This window comes from Bombyx mori, chromosome 24 (genome assembly GCF_030269925.1).
Source record: "Bombyx mori chromosome 24, ASM3026992v2".
In the NCBI taxonomy this organism is placed as follows: domain Eukaryota; kingdom Metazoa; phylum Arthropoda; class Insecta; order Lepidoptera; family Bombycidae; genus Bombyx; species Bombyx mori.
Window position 1 is genome coordinate 10,115,159 of NC_085130.1, and position 24,884 is coordinate 10,140,042.

The 24,884-nt window shown below is 42.8% G+C and overlaps 1 protein-coding gene across 2 annotated transcripts in view; it reads left to right on the forward strand.

Moving 5' to 3' along the window:
• Positions 1–24,560, forward strand: part of LOC101745525 (insulin-degrading enzyme) — a 36,806-nt gene extending 12,246 nt beyond the window's left edge. For both annotated transcript variants that reach the window (XM_004926288.5, XM_012690500.4), the window contains exons 5-26: positions 1,308–1,429; positions 3,512–3,681; positions 4,149–4,271; positions 4,873–5,075; positions 6,186–6,271; positions 8,361–8,475; positions 9,071–9,208; positions 10,706–10,827; positions 11,996–12,080; positions 13,520–13,654; positions 14,193–14,275; positions 14,754–14,898; positions 15,561–15,713; positions 16,612–16,687; positions 17,346–17,472; positions 18,513–18,583; positions 19,374–19,531; positions 20,506–20,640; positions 21,305–21,433; positions 22,285–22,365; positions 22,785–22,913; positions 24,071–24,560. In XM_004926288.5, coding sequence (XP_004926345.2) covers positions 1,308–1,429; positions 3,512–3,681; positions 4,149–4,271; positions 4,873–5,075; positions 6,186–6,271; positions 8,361–8,475; positions 9,071–9,208; positions 10,706–10,827; positions 11,996–12,080; positions 13,520–13,654; positions 14,193–14,275; positions 14,754–14,898; positions 15,561–15,713; positions 16,612–16,687; positions 17,346–17,472; positions 18,513–18,583; positions 19,374–19,531; positions 20,506–20,640; positions 21,305–21,433; positions 22,285–22,365; positions 22,785–22,913; positions 24,071–24,178 — 2,694 coding nt within the window. In that variant the 3' untranslated portion in view covers positions 24,179–24,560. The remainder of the gene's footprint in view (positions 1–1,307; positions 1,430–3,511; positions 3,682–4,148; positions 4,272–4,872; positions 5,076–6,185; positions 6,272–8,360; positions 8,476–9,070; positions 9,209–10,705; positions 10,828–11,995; positions 12,081–13,519; positions 13,655–14,192; positions 14,276–14,753; positions 14,899–15,560; positions 15,714–16,611; positions 16,688–17,345; positions 17,473–18,512; positions 18,584–19,373; positions 19,532–20,505; positions 20,641–21,304; positions 21,434–22,284; positions 22,366–22,784; positions 22,914–24,070) is intronic.
• Positions 24,561–24,884: the final 324 nt, after the last annotated feature.

Below are 24,884 nucleotides of genomic sequence, written 5' to 3' on the forward strand. Positions count from 1 at the left end.
ATCATTTCGTATTTCTTTATACTCATGAGAGAATGCTGTCTCGTTCATAAACTTCACATCGCGAGAAATGACGATTCTTCTAGTCTTAGGATCATGTATTCTGTAAGCTTTAGACTCAGTATCATAGCCCATAAATATTCCAAGCTCTGAACTTGATTCGAATTTTCCCTTCTGCGTTCCTTTGTTTTTATAATACGCTTTCGATCCAAACACGCGCATGTAGATTACGGTAGGTTTCTTTCCTGTCCACAGGGTAAATGGTATTTGACCATCAAGAGCTGCAGTTGGGCACCGGTTCCTTATGTAATTAGCAGTATTAATTGCTTCAGCCCAAAGACAGGAGGGCTTCCCGCCTGACGCATCAGACAACGGGCCATCTCTAGCAATGTCCTGTTCTTTCTCTCCGAAATCCCGTTCTGCTGAGGCGTATAAGGTGCCGTCAACCTCCGTCTTATTCCTTCTTTCTTCAAGAAATCATCAAAGTCTTTGTTAACGTATTCTCGACCGTTATCGGATTGTAGATTCTTGATCTTCTTTCCTGTCAATTTTTCCACGTAAGCCTTGTAATCTTTGAAAACTTGAAGTACGTCGCTTTTATTAGCAATAAAGTATACTTCACACCATCTTGATTTGTCGTCGATGAACGTGACAAAATACTTTTTACCGCCCATAGACTGTTGTCTCATTGGTCCGCACACATCTGTATGCACGATCTCCAATAGTTCACTTGTACGATCTGAATGTATTGGTTTAGGTATTTTTCCTGATACGTATTCCCACAAATCATTCTTCTTCAGAATAGCTCGCATGTGAATCTTCCAGGTGTCATAGTTATCACCCGTAAGTCGATCAATCTTAATATTGGAAGTCATTTTGTAGTTTCTTCAACTTCAAAAAATCAGGAAATAATTGACACAACGGATTACGCCTATTAAAACAATAAATCGTTAAATCATTTCTATTTCACTTTCTGCAAACGTCCTGGGCCCATAACCTGTTAGGACGTGCATAATTAGAAACAATTTAGTAGTTCAATAGTATTTTATAATTTTCAAATTAACATTATATTCTGACATATATCAGTTCGCACAGACTAATCATAGATAAGTTTGCTCATCGAACTTTACCTTATTAACACTCTTTGACAATAGAACCTTAATAATGTTCAAACTTATGATTTAAATTAATTATAGTCGAATTTCGACTACTGCGGGGACCACTAGTTGATTTTTATTACACGATGTTATTCCTTCCCCATGGAAGTCAATCGTGAACGTTAATTTTCTAATATGAACAATTAATTACAGGAAAATGAGTATTCAAAGTTTTTGTCCGAGCACGGAGGGGGCTCCAACGCGAGCACCGCCATGGACCACACCACGTACTATTTTGACGTGCTACCCCCACACCTCGGGAGGGCCCTCGACATGTGAGTGGTCCAAATATCAACTTCATCACATATCTTACCGTACCACGTATGATCTACGTCTTAAACATTTTAAAATGATATCGCTCGGCAACCGTCGTAGAATAATTAATATCAGTTCCTAAAAAAACTAATTTCCGGAAGCATAGATTGTAGCCACTTACTTCAGAAAATCAACTTTAGCGTTCCATAACACTGCATTTTCCATATTCCCACAAGTAGAACAAACCTCCTTAGATATCCTCCTTTAAGCCGAATTTACATTACGAAATTAGTGGCGTGAAATTAATTTCGTGACATTAGTTTTGCCAACAGTTTCACGTGTAATTTAATACTTTCGTAATGCATGCATTAATTTCATGCATGCAAATTAGTTTCGTGCCCTGCGCGATTTTTTGGTGAAATTAGTGTCATGCAACTAATTTCATAGTGTAAACGCGACGTGAAACTAATGTCGCGAAAGGGCCTGCGCTGTGCGGACGTGTGTATTGTTAGTTCGGACGCGCTTCAAGCGTTGAAAATGGCAAACCAACGATGGAGTACAGAAAAAAATATAGATCTTATTAATGAATATCAATGACAAGGGTCCCGAAACACCTACAGTAAAAAATCAAAATTATCTTCACTCATTCGAAAATAGTTTTTATAACTCTCAGGATCTTCATCTGCTAATTCAGAGACTAACTTCATTGCACCTAAATGCCTTCTTGTTGACCATCCTCGAATCTATCAACTTTTTTTTTCTTGAAAGTCTTTTTTTAAGTTTATAGGCAGCAAGCATTTCTTTAGCTACATTGAATATAGCAAATTATAGCTTTGATGCTGAAGGCGCCATGGTTACTACGATACTGTGGATTTCGCGACACTAATTTTTTAACGAAATTACTTTCGCATATATCGAAACTACTTTCGTGAAACTGAGCTCAACATGCATGACACTAATTTCGTAATGTAAATCCGGCATTATAGTCGTCGTGGCCTAAAGGATAATACGTCCGTTGCATTCGTATCTAGCGATGCACCGGTGTCCGAATCCCGCAGGCGGGTACCAATTTTTCTAATGAAGTACGTACTCAACAAATGTTCACGATTGACTTCCACGGTGAAGGAATAACATCGTGTAATAAAAACCAAACCCGCAAAATTATAATTTGCGTAATCACTGGTAGTAGGACCTCTTGTGAGTCCGCACGGGTAGGTACCATCACCCCGCCTATTTCCGCCGTGAAGCAGTAATGCGTTTCGGTTCGAAGGGTGGGGCAGCCGTTGTAACTATACTGAGACCTTAGAACTTATATCTCGAGGTGGGTGGCGCATTTACGTTGTAGATGTCTATGGGCTCCAGCAACCACTTAACACCAGGTGGGCTGTGAGCGCGTCCATCCATCTAAGCAATAAAAAAAAAAAATAAAAAAAAATATTCCCCTTTATCAAAGATTTGTAGTGAATATAATCAAATATGTGCATTAATTGACGGCAGCGACATTTTTAACGACACGTGTCCTGGTCTCAAATACAAATTAGCATCCAAGTTCCTTTGTTTATAATTGATGAGAGAATATTAAGTCGTACTGTTAACATTTAAATTTAGCCTATTTTTCCGCTGCTTGTAAAATTGCTGTAACATGTCATAGTGTGTTATAAGAGATTGCTGTACATGCCTGTACAACTGGCTTACATACCAATACTTAATTTTATACACGTTAATTTTAAGCTTGAATGTTTTGTATGTATTGCTGTTGGTGTGTCTAAATAAATAAATAAACTTAAAACCAAACAAAAGGAATCCGTCCGACGGGGGACACATCAAAGGAAAAACAAAATTGTTATTTTTTATTTAATTCCGTGCATTTTCATATTAATCTACCACACATAATTCAAGACCAAAGTTAGTCAAATCGGTCCAGCCGTTCTCGAGTTTTAGTGAGACTAACGAACAGCAATTCATTTTTATATATATATATATATATATACATATATATATAGATGTCGTTCCTTCATCGTGGAAGTCCTATTTGGACCCGTGCCGACTGTGTATGCCTTCATATGACGAAGGAAATGAAAAACCGTGTCTTCTTCGTCCAGATTCGCACAGTTCTTCATACGTCCTCTGTTCACGGAGTCGGCCACCAGCAGAGAGCTCAACGCCGTGAACTCTGAGCACGAGAAGAACACGACATCCAACTACTGGAGGCTGGAGCAGGTGAACTGCGCGCTGGCGGACCCTCGACACCCCTACTCCAAGTTCGGAACCGGTAAGCTCGTAAAGACATCAATGTGTTAGCGGTGTGGTAGGACCTCTTGTAGGTCCGCACGGGTATGTTCCACCTCCCTGCCTGTTTCTGCCGTGAAGCAGTAATAACAAGTTTTCTTCTGACTTTTTGGCGGGAACGCAAGGAGTGAAGTTGTGTGATTTGTTTTATTTTGTCTATTTAGTATTTCTTAAGGTTTAAATGTGTAATAACGGTGGTTTATTAACTGTTTAATATCTGTGAAAGTTCACAAATGTGGGAAAATGAAACAAAGCTGGACGTAAAGAAAAAATCTCACCACCATTTTACTAAGATTATATTTCATCCCATATCATATCATCTCATTTCATTTAATTTCATCCCGTTATACTCTGTATTAACATTTTTCATAAAAACGACATGACTTAAAGGTCTTAGTTACCGGGTCATAAAATCCCTAAAAAAAAAAACATATCTTTCTTCTTTCATAGGGAACAAAGAGACCCTGGACATCATACCGAAGTCGAAAGGCATTAACGTACGCGACGAACTCCTGAAGTTCCACGAGAGGTGGTACTCTTCGAACATTATGACGCTTGCCGTTTTGGGAAAAGGTGAGCATGGGGGAAGTTAATCTTTAGTGATAAGATGGAGCTAAGCTGTGCGATGTCGAGATAGAGTAGTGTAGATATATATGGGCTCCAGTAACCACTTAACACCAGGTGGGCTGTGAGATCGTCCACCATAATAAGCAATAAAAAAAAAACTGGGATATCAAACTGCCATTTACTCGTGATCAACATTACAAAATTGAATCACGGCTTCGACCTCATGTCTCAAAGCGTGTCATGGGATTCACTTTGTACACTCAATAACGCTTACTATAGTCAACGTCTGCTTATTTCAGTAAAGGAAAACGCATAAGCGCTCTTTTAGGGCTTCTAATTAATTGTTTATGTAAAACGCTAACTTGTTACACGGCGTGAGCACTTGTGAGCGCTCTTGAGCACGCGTCAAATTACGAACTTAGGTCTCAGAATCTCAAAGACTAAAACGGTACTCTCATAATAATTCGGAATTTTTGTTAATATAAAAGGCTCATGACTGCTCACGAGTGCTCACGAGTAAGCAAAACACATTACGCTCATCAAATGGCTGCCGTTACATGCATTTGTTTAACGAGCCCTTACTAAAGGCCGCAATGTCTTCGGTCAGAATCCTTGGACGAGCTGGAAGCGTTAGTGGTTCCCTTGTTCGGGCCCGTCCTGGACCGTGACGTCACGGCGCCCTCGTGGCCCGAGCATCCGTTTCCGCCGTCCAGACGCAGGACCAGGGTGCACTGCGTCCCCGTGAAGGATACTAGGTCCTTATCTATAAGTTTTCCATCACCAGACATGAGGAGATATTACAAAAGCGGGGTGAGATGAATCTGTCGTGTAATATCTAAATCGCCATATCACCGTTGGGAGGGTTCCTTCAATATTCAGGTCTAGGGGGTGAATGTGACTATCGAATAAGTAATCTTATCGATATCGATTTTTAAAAAAATGTATAGGATTTAATCAGCGCCCCCTACCGGCCGTAAATAGCACTAAATTTTAGCAGCACCAATGAATTCACTTGTGAAGTCGCGTTCTCGTAACTTGAACCTTGTGCTCATAGATCGAGAGCACGAAAATCGTTTCGACATCAGTGTGCTTAGTGCGAGATTCTTAACGTTTATCGATAGCGTAAAAAAAAAAACATGTGTGCAATTCACGCGTAGTAGAAGTGAAACCTTCAAAAATTAAAATACAATTATCCTAAATGTCTAAGTATATGTAAATTTTGTCATTAGTAAATAATAATTGTAAATCATCTTTTATAGTATGAAGTAGCGCCCTCTGTGAATTTATATTTTAACTTCACGTATAATCCTAAATTAAAATTCACTACAAGAGGTTTCATACCACGTTAGTATTAAAAAATCTCATAGATGGCGCTGTATTAAAAAAAACGTTACACTGAGAACGTCTAATGTGTTCTATCTCATTCTCTCGGCGGCTGAATCCTATACATTTATGTGTTTGTGTTTCTATGGACTTATTTTTTCGTTTCATCGAGTTTGAAATCACAACGATTCTAAAGAAGTCTCATTTCAAAAGTTAATCCAATTTTGTATGCAGTTGGAACAGCGCCCCTAGCGGCAAACGTAGGCAAACGATGCCATTCCATACACAAAATATGAGCTAACTTTTACACTATCGAGAACGTTAAAGAACTCGCATTGAGCGCACTGACATGGCTGTCGAGTGCTGCCGACTAATGTAATGATCCGTTTTCGTATCGACAACTCATTAAGAATCGATAGATTTTCTTGCTTGACGTACTGGTCTCCGAGGGGGGCATAAAGGTCCCCGCAGAACCGGGGGTACTTCCTCCCGTCCCCGGGGTCCGAGGTCGAGGTCTCGCAGCGGGGTGGGGTTTCCGACTATGCCGCGGGGTGTTGGGGGAGGGGGCAGGATCGTGACGGCGTCGCGTTGTTGCAGCCGGCGCGGTACGTGTCGCACGCGGTGGGCCACGAGGGGCCCGGCAGCCTGCTCGCCGCGCTCAAAGCCAGGGGATGGTGCAACAAGTAACCGCAGCTTCTCAAACTTTTTCACTAACCCCCCCACTTATGTCCCCATACCTAATCTTAAATTTATTTAAGTACGAGTATTGTATGTATAAATATTATGTATTTTATATATACATATCGTCTTCTCGCATTAAAACTGTATAATCTCAAAACTTACTACTCTTACAGGAGAGTGTTTTAAAGGTTTATCTATCATGTGATATTTTTAATATTAATCATCTATGCAACATTTATTTTTTATTTTTTACCAGTTACATTATCTGTCTTTTAACGTAAGATAAAATTATGTATTGATTTTGTTAATAGTAGTCAAAACATAGGTCAACATAACTAAAAAAAATAAAAATCTAAACTATGCTCTTTTGACAGTATTTATTAGAAAAATACTGATGATACCAAATGATTCCGCATATTAACTCAATTTGGAATGTACACTTTTAATGCGAAAAGTGATATGTTTTAGTACCTAATATCACTATAACACTACATCTACCAAGATTCATCTCTGCACTCCCCTAAGGTAGCAGCATCATCATCATCATTCTTTCCTATTACCCTCTACTGGGGTGTAGGGCTCGAATCAATTTTTTTCATTTATATTGGTCTTGGGCAGTCTGTTCTAGCTCCTCCCACATGATGCCCAAGACCCCTAGCTCCTGCTCCACCGAGCGACGCCAAGTTGTTCTGGGCGGCCTCTCTTCCTAAGGTAGACTGTCAGAAAATGCCTATGGCATTAAGCCCGCCTCTATACTGTCAAATATAGATAGTTATAAATAAATAAATAAAATAAATAAAGCCGTGTCCCGTTTCTCTTAGCCCTATTTACATATACTAGTGGTCCCCCAGTAGTCAAAATTCGACTTTAATTTATTGAAATTATAAGTTTAAACACTATTATGATTGTATTGTCAAAGACTATTTATTTATTATACTTCTATAATCACAGATTTCGCCAAGACTACACTATAGACAAATAATATTAAAGATAAACAATATCTGTTCTCAATTTGACCACAGACTAAACAATAACAAAAATTTGACAATAAAAAAAAGAGTATTTAAGTGTTGTGTCAAATACATGGTAGTATGTGGAATGTATTTTTATTTATATAATGAATTTTAATGCATACATTTAAAAAAAAATTAGCATTCTGCACTCCTTCTCTATATTATGTATAAGTGTGGTAAATTACATACTCATCTATGCATACTTCTGCTACAAAGTTTTTATTATAGATATGTATATTATTATATAATATTTTTTATTATAACATTGTTTGTTTTCATAGTTATAAAAATTGTTGATATATAGAATTTCACTTAAAATTTAATTTTTCATGTTCATTTCTACTTAGATAGGTGGTGACTTGTTCAAACAAATGTACTGTGATTTACAACTTATTAAGTACCTTACCTCACCTTAACAGTAAAATGATAAGGTTCATTTTAAACCAACGTATATTGTAGACTTATTACATTATAAAAGGAAGTCGTCGTGGCCTAAAGGATAAGACGTCCGGTGCACTCGTATGGAGAATTCGGCAGGCGGGTACCAATTTTTCTAATGAAATACGTACTTGACAAATGTTCACGATTGACTTCCACGGTGAAGGAATAACATCGTGTAATAAAAATATTTTTTTTTATTGCCATTATAGGCAGACGAACATACGGCCCACCTGATGGTAAGTGGTCACCGTCGCTCATGGACGTCAGCAATGCCAGAGGCAGAACAAGCCGCTGCCTAAAAATACCCGCAAAATTATAATTTGCATAATTACTGGTGGTAGGACCTCTTGTGAGTTCGCGCGGGTAGGTACCACCATCCTGCCTATTTCTGCCGTGAAGCAGTAATGCGTTTCGGTTTGAAGGGCGGGGCAGCCGTTGTAACTATACTGAGATCTTAGAACTTACATCTCAAGGTGGGTGGCGCATTTACGTTGTAGATGTCTATGGGCTCCACTAACCGCTTAACACCAGGTAGGAGCAATAGAAAAAAATATACTACATATATAAACATTGTGTGTTTCAATTCAACTTATGTTTGTTCGTAAATCTTCAGCTTTTTTTTATTTTATTAATTCAGTTTGTCAGCCGATCCGACGGGTGGTGCCCGAGGGTTTGGCTTCTTTGATGTCCTCGTGGACCTCACCGAGGAGGGCATTGACCATGTCGACGACATCATTACCCTACTGTTCCAGGTGAGGGTAGATTGATATCTGGAGTTAATAATCTGGAATCTATACTAATATTAGAAAGCTGAAGAGTTTGTTTGTTTGAACGCACTGGATGGAGATGGATGGCGCACTTACGTTGTATCCACTTAACACCAGATGGGCTATGAGCTTATGCACTCATATACGCATCAAAAAAAAAAAAAACAAGACAGAAATAGGTAGGGTGGTGGTACCTACCTGTGCGGACTTACAACACACTACCACTACTACTAAAGGATGGAGTGTTTTTTTATACAATTGTGACTTCGGTTTCTTGTCTCCAGCAAGGTTTTCTACTCAACCACGGCAATAGAATAAAAGCCATATATAAAATTTTAGTGTGGACACTGTTAGGTTGTAGACACATGTGTCACATAATGTTTCCCGAGCGCTATGACATGTCCTTCTTCAAACGAAGCTTGTAGAGAGGATTAAGCGGTAGGCAGCGGCTTGGATCTGTCCCTGGCATTGCTGAAGTCCATGGGCGACGGTAACCACTCACCATGAGGTGGGCCGTATGCTCATGGAAATGGGGAAGGAAGGGAAAAAAAAAAAAAAAAAAGGAAATGTGGTCTTCCAGTACCTCGCCATGCTGAGGGCCCAGGGTCCGCAGCAGTGGGTGTGGGAGGAGCAGCGCGAGCTGAGTGCCATCAGCTTCCGGTTCCAGGACAAGTACGAGCCCCGGCATTTCGTCAAGGGCCACGTCAGCCTGCTTCAGGTCGGTGCTGCTCTTACAGATATCTGAATGTGATCGCCATCATCATCATCATTCTCCTGCCCTTCTTCCAGTCCCCTGGGGTCGGCGCAACATGTTATCTCCTTCCATACTCCTCTATCATACCCTCCTCCAATACACCTCTATCATATCTTCCTCCAATACTCCTCTATCATACCCTCCTCCCATACACCTCTATCATATCCTCCTCCAATACTCCTCTATCATACCCTCCTCCCATAAACCTTTATCATATCCTCCTCCAATACACCTCCATCATATCCTCCTCCAATACACCTCTATCATACCCTCCTCCCATACTCCTCTATCATATCCTCCTCCCATACTCCTCTATCATACCCTCCTCCCATACTCCTCTATCATATCCTCCTCCCATACACCTCTGTCATATTCTCCTCCCATACTTCTCTATCATATCCTCCTCCCATACTCCTCTATCATACATCACTCCCCTCTTACACATACCGTCTTTCACGCAATCTATCCATTTTTTCTTCGCTCTACCTCTAGAACCTTTCACATTCATATTTAAAACTCTTACGAACCTGGTTCCTGACCTCGTGGCTTCAAAGCCTGACCAAAGCCAATACAATCTAGGCCTAAGGTCAACAAAACTATCCCCAAGGTCATAAAAGAATTGCCAAAACTTATAGCAACATAAAAACTGAATGTGATCGCCATGACCATGAAGGTCTGAGTCGTGAAAGTCTGGCCGGGAGTGCTGACATAGAGGTGACCGGCAAAAGGTCGGATGTCCACGGTCTCACGGGTCATCTAGTATTAAATGATTAGTGGAGCTCATAGATATAATAAGGTGCAGTCAATCACCTGTTGATAAAGGTTTCGAGGTATAAATAAGGAGATTTGGATGCATCCATACAGGCTCACCATAAGCCAGCCCACTGAGTTTCTCGCCGGATCTTCTCAGTGGGTGGCGCTTCCGATCCGGTGGTAGATTTTGAGAAGCACTGCTCTTGCTAGGGCTAGTGTTAGTCAATGTCGTCAGGTTTGTGTCCCGGAAGCTAACCTACACATTAGGGTAACGTTCTTGTTTTTTCGTATCTATGCTGATAGCCTTGAGAGGCTATTTCAGCTTCTCCTTGACGTGTAGGTGAGTTCACGGGGCTTAAACCGGAGTGTTACTAACACTGGCCCTAGCAAGAGCAGTGCTTCGCAGAATCTACCACGGGATCGGAAACGCGACCCACTAAGAAGATCCGGCGAGAAATTCAGTGGGCTGTGTCTGTGGGTTAATTTACTCGTCGAGCCCTTCGTCGCAAGCGACGGGTTCGACGAGAACTATGCGGTGCTTGTGGTACCTAAAAGCACCGTTAATGGGTGGGAGGATACGTAATGACGTGTTTTGGTCGGGTAAAGCTGATATAGCCTCTCAAGGCTATCAGCATAGGCAGGAAAAAAAGTAAGCCAGTAATTTCCAGCTATCATATTAACATTACTAGATCTCGCTTTTGATTTCAGGATTATCCGATAGAGGACGTCCTCAGCGTCTACGACCTCATGACGGAGTGGAGACCGGACCTCATCGAGGAGCTGCTGGACTGCTTGACTCCGGAGAACATCAGGGTAGCTGTAATGGCCAAGTGAGTTTTTTTTTGTGTATTTGCCAACTGGGTCATGTGGTCTATGAACCATGTGGTCCGGAGTACTATGACATGTCCTTCTTCAAACGAGGTTTGTGGAGAGTACTTAACGGTAGGCAGCGGCTTGGCTCTGCCCCTGGTATTGCTGACGTCCATGGATGATCGTATGTGAATGTATCGGTTAATATACCTACACTAACATGTAAAAACTGGAAAAGGAAATGAACTAGGCGTATCAGACCTCATATCGAAAATAAAACATAGGAAAGGTAATATGTTACTGCCATCTGCAGGAGCAATGAGAAACTAATCGAAGCGAAGCCATCTAGTGGCCGACGTCCGTAAACATTTTTGTTCAGTGCTTAAGTTGCTTATCTATAATTAATTTATGTGTATTATCTATGACGATCAATACAGATGATCGATACAAACGTTTATTTTCACTGTAGCAAACAATTTAAGAGATAATCACCAATGATCGTATGGATAGATTGAGATTGATTGAGAAACGCGGCGAGTTCGTTACCGTTCGCATCGATGCTCTCCTACAGAACGATGACGGTCCTTTTACCGTAAAACCATACCTCAAACGTCAACTGTCAAACAGACACAAACGTCAACTGTCAAACAGCCACAAACGTCAAACTGTGGAAACTAGTGTTGCTATCGCTCCTTATCTAAGTGAACTTCTTGACGTTTCCGACTCGAATGGATTGATAACATTTACTGAAACTGTGACATATATATCTATTTATGTACATTTGACTTTTTGGCGGGAACGCGAGGAGTGAAGTTTTGTGATTTATTTTATTTTGTCTATTTAGTATTTCTTCAGGTTTAAATGTGTAATAACGGTGGTTTATTAACTTTTTAATAACTGTGAAAGTGCACAAATGTGTGAAAATGAAATAAAGCCGCTGGACTTAACTTCTCGGGATTCTCCAAAAAGTCCACTGAAAAAGTCTCAGTAAATGACCAATCACCATCAATCACCCTTTTACTGAGATTATATTTCTTCCCATATCATCTCATCTCATTTCATTTCACTCCATATTATGATCAATTTTCATAAAAAAATAAGAACATAAATTAAAAAAAAGACATGACTTAAAGGTTTTAGTCACCATGTCATAAAATCCCATTAAAAAAAAATGAATGTACATTTCAGACGTTTTGAAGAGAAGTGTACGCAAATCGAACCTTGGTACGGTACGAAATACCTGAGGGAGACCATAGAGGATGCCAAGATTAAGGTAAGACTCGAAAGGGGGAATGGTCTGAGGCTGGTGGTGGACGGGAACCGAAGTCGTGCCCGTTAATGCCGCGAAGCAGTAGCTGTTTTAAGCGGTAGACAGCGGCCTCGCTCTGCCACACGAATTGCTGAAGTCCATGGGCGACGATAACCACTCACCATCAGATGGGCCGTATGCTCGTCTGCGAACAAGGGTAATAAAAAAAAATCGCGCTGGCTCGAGGGTCGGTGATATCAGAACAGGATATCTATCATCATAGTCGGTTACTCTTGAGAGAGCAGTCGTGGTCCAGTGGAATTCTTATTGTTACGCGCTGGGGTTCGTGATAAATAAAAATTCCACCAAAGTACAACTAAAAACTGTACTTATCACTTAGAACTCACACAGAACACTTTCAATTCATTTTTTCCGCTTCGCTTCAGGTGATCCGTTCGCTGTTTCGCTTCGAGTGGTTCCGATTACATAACTGCCTGCTTGCCATCCCTGCAACGCTTTTATAGTCGATAGCACATCCCTAGAATTATCGAGAATATTCCACACATCTCTAGTATTGTGTTTCCGTTATCTGACAATAGATGGCGTTGTACTTCTCGAGCGCTCTAGGTGCTACTAGGTCCTTCGATATTCGTTCGACCATTCGGCGATAGATGGCGTTACTCTTACCGGCGTAACAGTAACGTATTATAGCCTTGACAGCTGCTCTCCGTAGTTCGTGAACTGAAGCTTGGCGCACACACTCGTTAAGTGGGATCTTGGTAGGGATTTTCATTTGATCAATCCAGCGCATGAGGCCTCGTCCACTAGGTCTTTTACCGTTGACCCTACCCTGAACAACAAGTTTCTCGATAGACTCTGCCGGTCGGATATCTATAAAGTCATTAGAATCATAATTCAACATTATTTCACCACAAATGACGTCACACGTTGGTCTGCAAAGCCTGCGCGGTTCCCGCATCGCAACACCGTGATGTCAACGGACAACAGATAAGTCGACACCGTAAAGGGTTTAGATATGACATTCCCGATACTGCGGACAGAATGGAATGCAGACGACGTCGCCCCAAACACGTCATTTCGGATCCTCTCGATCCACTAACGGTGCTTTTAGGTACCTCAAGCACCGGGCATCGTTCTCGTCGAACCCGTCGCTTGCGACGAAGGGCTCGACGAGTAAATTAACCCACAGACACAGCCCACTGAGTTTCTCGCCGGATCTTCTCAGTGGGTCGCGTTTCCGATCCGGTGGTAGATTCTGCGAAGCACTGCTCTTGCTAGGGTTCGTGCTAGCAACGTCGTCAGGTTTGAGCCCCGTAAGCTCACCTACTAGTTAAAGCTACGGTGATATAGCCTCTCAAGGCTATCGGCTTAGGTAGGATTTTTTTTATTTTTTTTATATGTAATATCGTAGTAGCGACGTCTAGCCGGCACGTAACTTCCAGACGTGGAGGTCCGCGACTCCAACCCAGGAGCTGCATCTGCCCTCGGTCAACGAGTACATCCCCACGAGGCTGGAGGTGCTAGAATCGGAGGAGGAGTCCACCACCGCCGCCCCCACAGCACCGACCATCATTAAGGCAAGATTTTCATTAAGTCGTCGTGGCCTAGAGGATAAGACGTCCGATGCATTCGTGTGTAGCGATGCACCGGCATTCGAATCCCGCAGGCGGGTACCAATTTTTCTAATGAAGTACGTACTCAACAAATGTTCACGATTGACTTCCACGGTGAAGGAATAACATAGTGTAATAAAAATCAAATACCCGCAAAATTATAATTTGCGTAATTACTGGCGCGGGTAGGTACCGCCTATTTCTGCCGTGAAGCAGTAATGCGTTTCGCTTTGAAGGGTGGGGCAGCCGTTGTAACTATACCGAGATCTTAGAAGAACTTACATCTCAAGGTGGGTGGCGCATATTTACCTTGTAGATGTCTATGGGCTCCACTAACCACTTAACACCAAGTGGGCTGTGAGCTCGTCCTTCCTATCGAAACACTAAATAGACAAAATAAAAGAAATCACACAACCTCACTCCTCGCGTTCCCGCCAAAAAGTCGCATATGATATGATTATACCGGACGCGGTAACAATATGTGATTGTGCTCGCGATGCAGGACACGCCGCTGGTGCGGCTCTGGTACAAGCTGGACAGCGAGTTCCGTCTCCCGAAGGCCACGATGCGGTTCAGCTACGTCAGGTAAGTGCTCGCTGGGACGGACCTTGGGGACCACGAACCACGGACCAGCACCGGTCTAGACAGAGGGTCGCGGCTTCTGGGTTGGTGGTAGGACCTGGTGGTAGGACCTCTTGTGAGTCCGCGCGGGTAGGTACCACCGCCCTGCCAATTGCTGCCGTGAAGCATTAGTGCGTTTCGGTTTGAAGGGTATAAGTAGCCGTTGTAACTATACTTGAGACCTTTGAACTTATATCTCAAGGTGGGTGGCGCATTTACGTTGTAAATGTCTATGGGCTCCAGTAACCACATAACACCAGGTGGGCTGTGAGCTCGTCCACCCATCTAAGCAACAACAAAAAGAACCATCAGCCCCACGCGAGCTGGTTCCACCTCATATCTCAAGGTGACGATGTTTGAGGTTGCACAGGAAAAACTGTATTTATACTTGAGGCACGGGGTGATGCCATGGTGTAATGGTTCTCTTTGACAATGTCCTCAGTCCCCTGCCGAACTCTGACCCTTTGCACTACAACCTGTGCACGGTGTGGGTGATGCTGGTGCGTGACGCGTTGCAGCAGAGCACGTATAGCGCCAGCCTGGCCGGCCTGTCCTGGAGCCTGGGGTCGGAGGTCAACGGGATTACGGTGAGCCCCCCAACCCCCCGAGGGGACCGTGCCGCACTCGGTCCCCCCACTTGCGGGTGGCCGGATAAAGTTCAAACGATGCGATCGAGATTTAGACCTCATGTCTCAAGGTGCGTCCCGGGACTTACGTTGAGAAGTGTATGGGGGACGTGAACCACTTATACCACTGTACAAGGAATAAAGATTCTTTTTTAAAGAGTACTACTACTCCTAAAATTACAAAAAAAAATTGGTAACCGGGCAGCACTTACCAAATACTACTAAACTACACTGGTCCGCGTGCGACTTAACCGCATGTGACGTCATTCGGGGCCAATCGCCGAGCCAACCTTCGACGTTACGTAATATTTCACTAATTTTCAAAATTTTCTTCGTTTGTCTCGCCGAATGTAACACACACACGCTGGGATTTGGTTGCGACCCGGACGTCGGCCATGTCCATGGGCGACGGCGACCTCAAAAGCCATACACTTTTTTGGTGTTTTTAGTCACTGAACATCATAGTCCTGCGAACTTTTCTGTCGGACGGAGGCCATAGGCAACGACACGTGATTAGAATGATTAGATAAGAGATTATAGTTTTTGAGTAGATATAAGCGGAACGCCCCCCCCCTACCGCCGAGGGGACGGATCGTACAGCGTGATCCCTGGTCGGTCCACAGATAACCATCAACGGATACGACGACAAGCAACACGTCCTGTTGGACACGATCTCGGGGATGCTGTCCGCGAAGCCGGACCCCCAGAGGTTCGAGATCATCAAGGAGATCTTCGTGCGAGCCATGAAGAATTACGAAACCGAACAGCCGTACCAGGTGAGGTCCCGGGGCCGCAAGTGTGGCGTCGTGCCTTCCGGCTCTCACGCGTGATGGCGGGTCCATTCATCAAACCCGTTCATATATTTTCTTACACGCAATGTATCGCAAATTTCGATTTATCCATGTTTTGTTTCCATTGCGGGTCATAAAAGGACAAAATCCCCCGTGTTGATCGACAAGTGATTAATCAAATAAATGGGGGGTTAGGTTAGGTAGATGATTTTGCGGCTTGATGATGAGCGGTTACAGGGGTCCACGGACATAACGTGAAGATCCCAACGGTCCTTGAGACATGAGGTCAAAGCCTCAAATAAATTATCCAAAGACTCCCACCCTTGAAACGGGAACAGCTCTGTGGCAACATTAAAATTGGTTGTACGTACCTGTACGAACTCTCAATACTATCTATACATATAAATAAAATTGGAGTGTCTGTTTGTAATATTGAAATAACCGCTTTTTACTACAGGCATATTATTATGAATATATATATACGGTACATACACCAAAATAGCATTTTTTACAATTTTTGTCTGTCTGTCTGTGTGTCTGTTTGTTCCGGCTAATCTCTGGAACGGCTGACCGATTTTGACTGGACTTTCACTGAGAGGTTGCTGATGATATAAGGAGTAACTTAGGCTACTTTTTTTAGACTAGCTTCGCCCCGCGGCGTCACCCGCGGTACAACAATAACCGCGGGTAACATCGCGGGACTCAGCTATTAATAATAAAATTTAATGTTTCCGAAGCGAAGCGAGGGCGGGTCGCTAGTCAATAATAAATAAATATATGTATGTTTGTCCCCCGACCCCCGTTGACTCCCCCCACCCACGATCCCCTGGGGGGCGTGGGGCCTTAACAGTCCTTTTAAAGTCGCCAACCTGATCTCTTGCAGCACGCCCTTCTGGAGCAGACGATGTGTCTGACGGACGTCTGCTGGACCCGCCCCCAGCTGTTGGCTGCCGCCCAGGGTGAGTCTCTCCACACCCTCACTGGCGCTGATAACACAGTACACTGCTGACCACAATCACATCTACGCATTTGATGCTTTGGAACATGCCGTAGATTGAGAGTTGTCGTTGAGGTCTTTAACCCCCGCATCCATGAAGACACTGTCGTTAAATTAAGAAACCATTAATTTTTCCCTCAGACACAGCCCACTGAGTTTCTCGCCGGATCTTCTCACAGCCCACCTCGTGTTAAGTGGTTACTGGAGCCCATAGACATCTACAACGTAAATACGCTACCCACCTCGAGATATAAGTTCTCAGAGGCTGAAATAGGCAGAGTGGTGGTACCTACCCGTGCGGACTCACAAGAGGTCCTACCACCAGCTTACTATTACTATTATAACTATTAAATTTCTTCGCATTAAAATAATCCAACAATAGTAAATCAAAGTTTTTAACTATAATCGATACTTTTATCAACACTCTGTATATGAGGTGAGTAATAGAACACCCTGTCTGTGACTCAAATGTAAATATAAGATGTATGTTTGTGCGTGCGTCGTTACTCCGGGGGGCGGCCACCCCGGGGTTAGTCCCGGGGCAGGGGGGGGGGGGGGGAAGGGGCCGGCTCGAATATTGTTTTATATACTTAAAAAACAACATTTCGTTTCCTTGCCAGTCATGACCGTCGACCAGCTCGAAGATTTCATCAGCAGGATGCTGAGGAAGGTGCACATCGAGGGTCTGATCATCGGGAACGTGACCAAGGAGAGGGCTTTGGAGATGGCCGACGGTCTGGAAGCCAAGTTCGTTACGTTTTCTACATTTAGAGAGAGACAGAGAGAGAGAGAGAAGAGAGAAAGAGATTATTGCACACCAAAACATACTAAAGATTAAAAAAAACAGTCAACAAGCATATATAAAAGCGATCTCTTGCAGACATCCGTTTAATTTACAGATATTCTGGAAAAAATATAAATACAGTAGGCATGTTGCGATGTACTATATAACAGTACATTAGTATAGAAAATATATACATACAATAAATAGATATATGAGTATACAGTTTACATATAATATGAAATTACTGTAAGACTTAAATACATTTATTCAATTTGAAGTCGAATTTCTAATCTAATATCCAGTATTAATAAGCAATTAGTGGTCTAGTAGGTCTGCGCGGGAGGGTACCACCGCCCCGCCTATTTATGCCGCGGTACAGTCGATGGAGACTTGGACCCTGCTGGTGCCGTGTTCTGAAGCTAGGCGGAAGTATTAACGTTGGTATTTGCTATTAAAAAATGTAGAGCATTTGGATAGACCTACACTCGGTATCGGGTTGTTAACACGCGACCAATTATAACACGTGACCTACTATAACACGTGACCTACTATAACACGTGACCTACTATAACACGTGACCTACTATAACACGTGACCTACTATAACACGTGACCTACTATAACACGTGACCTACTATAACACGCGACCTACTACAATCCACTACCTACTATAACACGCGACCTACTATAACACGCGACCTACTATAACGCGAGGCCTACTATACCACGCGACCTACTATAACCCACTACCTACTACAACCCACTATCTACTATAACACGCGACCTACTACAATCCACTACCTACTATAACACGCGACCTACTATAACACGCGACCTACTATAACGCGAGGCCTACTATACCACGCGACCTACTATAACCCACTACCTACTACAACCCACTACCTACTACAACCCACTATCTACTATAACACGCGACCTACTATAACACGTGACCTACTACAACGCGAGGCCTACTACAACACGAGATGTATTTTCGTCCTCAGGTTGCCCAAGGACGGCACCCCGCTCTTGGCTCAGCAGCTGCTGCAGCGTCGGGAGGTCGAGATAGAAAAAGGTAAGCTTAATTAGGTTACGCGCGAGCATGCAACTATTAGCCACACGTGATTTATTTTATTTTATTATTATTTAGATGGGTGGACTAATCTAGACCGGTGTTAAGTGGTTGCTGGAGCCCATAGATATGTACAACGTAAATTCTAAGGTGCCGGTTCTAAGCCGATGTAACTATACTAAGACCTTAGAACTCACATCTCAAGGTGGGTGGCGCATTTACGTGGTACATGTCTATGGGCTCCACTAACCGCTTAACACCAGGTGGGCTGTGGGCTTGTCCACCCACCAAAGCTATAGAGAAAAAAGAAAATCCAACAAAAAATTTGAAAATAAATTTTAATAAATTTGAATAAAAAATAGGTAGTGTAAGAAAAAATGGGGTGCTTTTCAAGATATTATCAAAATAACCCTTCTGCTCATATATGTTCATAAAATATTTATAACTACTGATACCATGCAGCCCACGCTTTTTTTTTACAATAAAATAATTTTTTTTACACTAATTTTAATTAAAATTTATTAAAATTTATTTTCTAATTTTTATTTTCTACTCGGTCCTTAGTAAGTATACCGAATTTCGAGTTAATCCGACGTTTTGAAGGGGGTCAAAGTCATGTTCAAAGATTCCGTTACATACTAACATACATACGTCTAGCTAATAAAAGCGTATTAAAAAATAACATTACGTTAGCGAAGTCTTATTAGAAATTGACATGGTCGTGACCTCGTGCCGTGAGGGTGTCGAGACTTGAGGATCTGGTGAGGACACGTCCTGGACGTCCTGGTTGCAGGCGCGTGGTACTGCAGCGAGATAGAGAACCGGATCCACAGGTCCTCGTGCACGTCTGTGTACTACTCGTGCGGGCTCCGCGCCTCCAGGTCTAACGTGCTGCTGGAACTGCTGGAGCAGGCGCTGAGCGAGCCCTGCTTCCACGTGCTGAGGACGCAGGTACGGTGCTGGTGGTAGGACGACTTGTGAGTCCGCGCGGGTAGGTACCACCGCCCTGCTAGTGTCTGCCGTGAAGCATTAAGGATGGGGCAGCCGTTGGGCTGTTAAAAATGAGACCTTAGAACTCATGTCTCAAGGTGTAGATGTCTATGGGTACCGGTAACCGCTCAACACCAGGTGGGCTGTGAGCTCGTCCACCCATCTAAGCAATAAATAAATAAAACATTGAGATACGAGGTCTCAGCACAACGGCTGCCTCCCCCATTACTGCTTCACGGCAGAAACAGGCGGTTGTTAAGTACGTATTTCATTAGAGAAATTGGTACCCGCCTGCCGGATTCGAACACCGGTGCATCGCTACATACGAATGCATCGGACGTCTTATCCTTTAGGCCCTACACCAGCGGTCGGGGAACTTTTTTAATATTATTACCCCAAAATATTTTTGTGTAAGTTGATATTACCCCATGGCGAAGAACAAAAAAAAACGAAATCGCTTCTTTTTAGCATCTTTCATATTATAGATCCCAATGATAATTTTGAAAAGAAAACAATATACCTAGTAATACATAACGGTAATAATAGTAATATTATGTAATATACAATTTAGGAAAAAATCGCCCCCCCCCCGGAGAAAATATAAGTAAATTGTAATTTGTTGTTAATTTATAATTCATATGATATTTTTCTTGCATAATTAGTCGAAAAAAATAGTTTAATATAGCCCCCTTAAAAAACTTTTTTGAATTTAAATGTTTTTTTTTTTCGGGAAAAAAAATTTCGCTTTTATTAGACTTATTTTTCGTTTCGTTTCATTTCGTTTCATCGAGTTTGAAATCACAACGATTGTAAGGAATTTCATTTTTAACAGTGCCCCCCCCCCATTTTATTTTACCCCATTGATTTACCGGGGTGATTTACCCCGGTTCCCCGACCGCTGCTCTATACAGACGTCCTGCGCCTTGCTTTCGCAGGAGCAGCTTGGGTACATAGTCGTCAGCGGTGTCCGTCGCGCTAATGGCGTCCAAGGGTTGAGGGTCATAGTCCAGGGCGACAAGCACCCCCGCTACCTGGAGACCAGGATAGAAGCCTTCATCAGCAACGCTCAAGTGAGTATCGCGTACGGCGGTAAGAGCGACGCCATGTATTATCCAATTTCTCCTCGATATACTTAGTCTGGCCATAAATACTGTTACAATTAAAAATAAACAAAATATTACATTTGAGTTTGGAATCTGTCATTTTTATATGATTGCTCATTGAGTTTTCTCATTTTGGCGCCAATACATTGTACAAAATTTTGCGATATTAAAATGGAGTGGGGTGATAAAGAGAACCGAATCGCTGTGATTGCATTACACAAAGTGGATATGGAGCCAAATGAAATTTTTAAAACTCTCCATACGCTTGGTATTAGTAAAATGTTTGTGTACCGGCTATTAATAGGTGCAATGAGCCCTCCTCTGTTTGTGACAGAAAAAAGTCTGGCCGTCCACGTAGTGTTCGTACGAAAATGGTGGTCAAAGCAGTAAGGGAAAGAATTCGAAGAAATCCTGTCCGAAAGCAAAAGATTTTATCACGGGAGATGAAGATGTAGGCAGCGGCTTGGCTCTGCCCCTGGCATTGCTGAAGTCCATGGGCGACGGTAACCACTCACCATCAGGCGGGCCGTATGCTCGTCTGCCTACAAGGGCAATAAAAAAAAAATGCAACTAGAACCATGTCGCGTATTTTAAAAGATGACTTAAACGATAAGCGAGTATTTCCTTCCAGGAGTATTTAGAGAATATGAAGAACGAAGAGTTCTTGAAGTTCCGGTCGGCGCTGGCTGCCCGGAAACTGGAGAAGGCGAAGCACATCGGGGAGCGGGCCACGAGGTTCTGGTCCGAGATAGCGACGCAGGTACTGCCCCTAACACCCTCTCTACCTTCCCCTTGGCCCTCTCTCTCACATGACACTCGAACCTGACACTTTCTACCTCTGATCCTCACTCTCTCGTGACACTTTCTCTACTGACACTCTCTCACCTGACACTCTTTCTGCCACCTGATACTCTTTTTGCCACATGACACTCTTTCTCACCCTGAAACACAGACTCTTACACAGACACTTACTTTTACTCAGTCACTCACTCTCACACTGACACTTACTCTTACTCTGACACTCACTCTCACACTAGCGGTTGCTCTCACCCTGACACTCATTCTACGCTTGAAACTCGCTCTACCCCTGTCACTAACTCTACCCTTGACACTCGCTCTACCCTGACTCTCACATTACCGCTGACATTTACTCTCCACCTGACATTTACACACACTCTGACACTCATGCTACCCCTGAGATTTACTCTCTCCCTGAGATTCACTCTTTCCCTGAGACTCCTCTCCCCCTGAGACTCACTCTTCCCCTGACACTCACTCCGTGAGACTCACTCTTTCTCTGAGACTCCTGTCCCCCTGAGACTCACTCTTCCCCTGACACTCACTCTCTCCCTGAGACTCACCCTTTCCCTGAGACTCCTCTCCCCCTGAGACTTACTCTCCGCATGACACTCACTCTAATCATGACTTTCACTCTCCTACTGACACTCACTCTCACCCTGACACTCTCTCTACCCATGACCGTCACTGTCTCATGATACTTTCTCCACTGGCACTCTTTCTCCCACTAACGCTCTTTCTCACCCTGACTTTACAAGGGCAATAAAAAATAAACTTTACGCTCCCGCCCAATAAATATTTAACGTTCTACAGATGTACAACTTTGATCGCGCGACTATTGAAGTGGAGCAACTAAACGCGGTCACTCAGCAGGACCTCATAGAGTACTACAAGGTACGTGCGCGTCGTGGTGCGGACCGTGTGCTCGTGGGGAGGTCACAGCTCAACATACATGTTCATGCTTTTATTTAAAAGACATGAGTGGATGAAGGGAGGCTAAGTATGAAATGAAATAAAGTGTTTTGTGCCTGCAAACTATATTAGACCTTAAAACTTCGGACTTAAAGGCTATTTTTGAAATTGCAGAGATGAGTTCTAAATATCAGTTCTATAGTACAACGGCTGCTCTACCCTTCAAACCAACTGGTACTGTTATGCGGTGGATATAAATACCTACCCGTGTGGACTCACAACGCGCCCCCCAACTAATAAGGCGGTCCCCCGTCGGCCCCCATCACTCGGTCATCGCAGGGGAGGATAAAAAGGGGACAGGTCACAAATGCCCCGACCCCCTCGATATCTGGTTGTTACAGAAACACATAAGTCCGAAGTCGGACGAGCGCCGGAAGCTGTCCGTGCACGTGGTGTCCACGGCGGAGGGCGGCGCCGGGCGGCTGTCACCCGACAATGACACCGTCATTGACACCCGCAGCGACAGGCAGGTGAGTGTTGTGGAGAGAGGATGACAGATGTCAAATGACTTCAATGGCATAAATATGTATTCCAGTAAATATGTATGTATCCCAGGGGGGGGCTATTAACCGGTTACCTGAGCCCATAGACATCTACAAAGTAAATGCACCACCCACCTCTAGATATAAGTTCTAAGGTCTCAGTATAGTTACAACGGCTGTCCCACCCTTCAAACCGCAACACATTACTTGCTTCACGGCAGAAATAGGCCGGGTGGTGGTACCCACCCGCGTGGACTCACAAGAGGTCCTACCACCAGTAATTACGCAAATTATAATTTAAATGTAGCTTCGACGTCACATTTCAAGCTGGTTGTGGACTCATGAGCCCACTTTATGAGGTGAAATACGTCATAAGACTAATTTTAATGATTAGTTTTCGACAATAAAGCAATATTGATGCGTGAATGTTTTATATAATATTGCTAGTCACTTGTAGCATATAGAAATGCTATTTTGGAATATTTATAAGGTGATTTAGTCTGATGAGTATTATGTACTTATTTTTATAGTGTAAGTTGATGTACATAATAATATGTGCGTATTTACTGGTGGTAGGACCTCTTGTCAGTCCGCACGGGTAGGTACCACCACCCCGCCTGTTTCTGCCGTGAAGCAGTAATGCGTTTCGGTTTGAAGGGTGGAGCAGCCGTTGTAACTATACTGAGACCTTAGAAGTTATATCTCAAGGTGGGTGGCGCATTTACGTTGTAGATGTCTATGGGCTCCAGTAACCACTTAACATCAGGTGGGCTGTAAGCTCGTCCAACCATCTAAGCAAGAACAAAAAAAAGTATTGTGTTGCTTTTGTGGAAACTTAAATTTCTAAATATCTCTTTTTTTTCTACTTATATGTGATTTTGGATGGTGGAAACATGTTTGGTTATTGTTTTAGCTATTTTTTAAGATATTATGTTTGTATCGTACTGTTGGTTTCCCAAATAAATATGTATAACAAAATAAAATTAAAATAAGCCAATATGGTCTAAGAAGCGGCGTAAGTGTCGAAAATTTTAACATATCTAATAAGAGGTCACATTGAATGTTAAATTACAAAAGACCTGGCTGTATGTTCCTAGTACCCGTTGCCAAAATCTTTTTAAGTTTTTTTTTGTCTTTTGTTTCAGCCGATAATAGTGACCGATATTGTAGAGTTCAAATCACGACGAGGACTGTACCCTCACCCGGTGCCCTTCATGAGCGTGCCGAGGAAAGGGGCTCACTGCAAACTGTGAGCACCCGTGACCCGACAGACGATCTTAGTTCATAACGAGAAATAAGTAAAGCAAATTGTAATTAAAAAGTTTGGGAACTTCATACTGGGTACATTAAGGAAGTAATGTGCCCGTCGCCTTATTTTGTATAAAGCCTCAACTGGCGGCGGCGTCGCATTGACATGTCAGTGGCATCGTCCAGTCGTTATTATGTAACGAATGCCGAGTCTAACAATACTAACATTTGTTCGCGTCAAGTTAATCGTAGCTTGTGCGTTTTAGCCACAGATGACGTCACAGTGTTTCGGTACATTCTCGAACGCATCAAAATAGGTGATCACAATTGTTGGTGATATGTATATAGTTTTACGAAAATGTTAATAAATAAATTAACGAATACAAAGATGGTGTTTCATTTGTTAGTCATTAATACCCTTTTATTAGCTTCAGACGTATGTACCTATGTTGGTATGTAACGGAATCTTTGAACATGATTTTGACCCCCTTCAAAACGTCGGGTTAACTCGAAATTTGGTATACTTATTAAAAACCGATGACAATTCAATATTTAAAAGAAATTAAAATTCAACAAAAAAATGAAAAACAAATTTTAATAAAAACTGAGTAGAAGGGTTATATTGATAATGTCCTGAAAAGCACGCCACGCTTTTTTACAATAAAATCATTTTTTCTTACACTATTTTTAATTCAAATTTATTAAAATTTA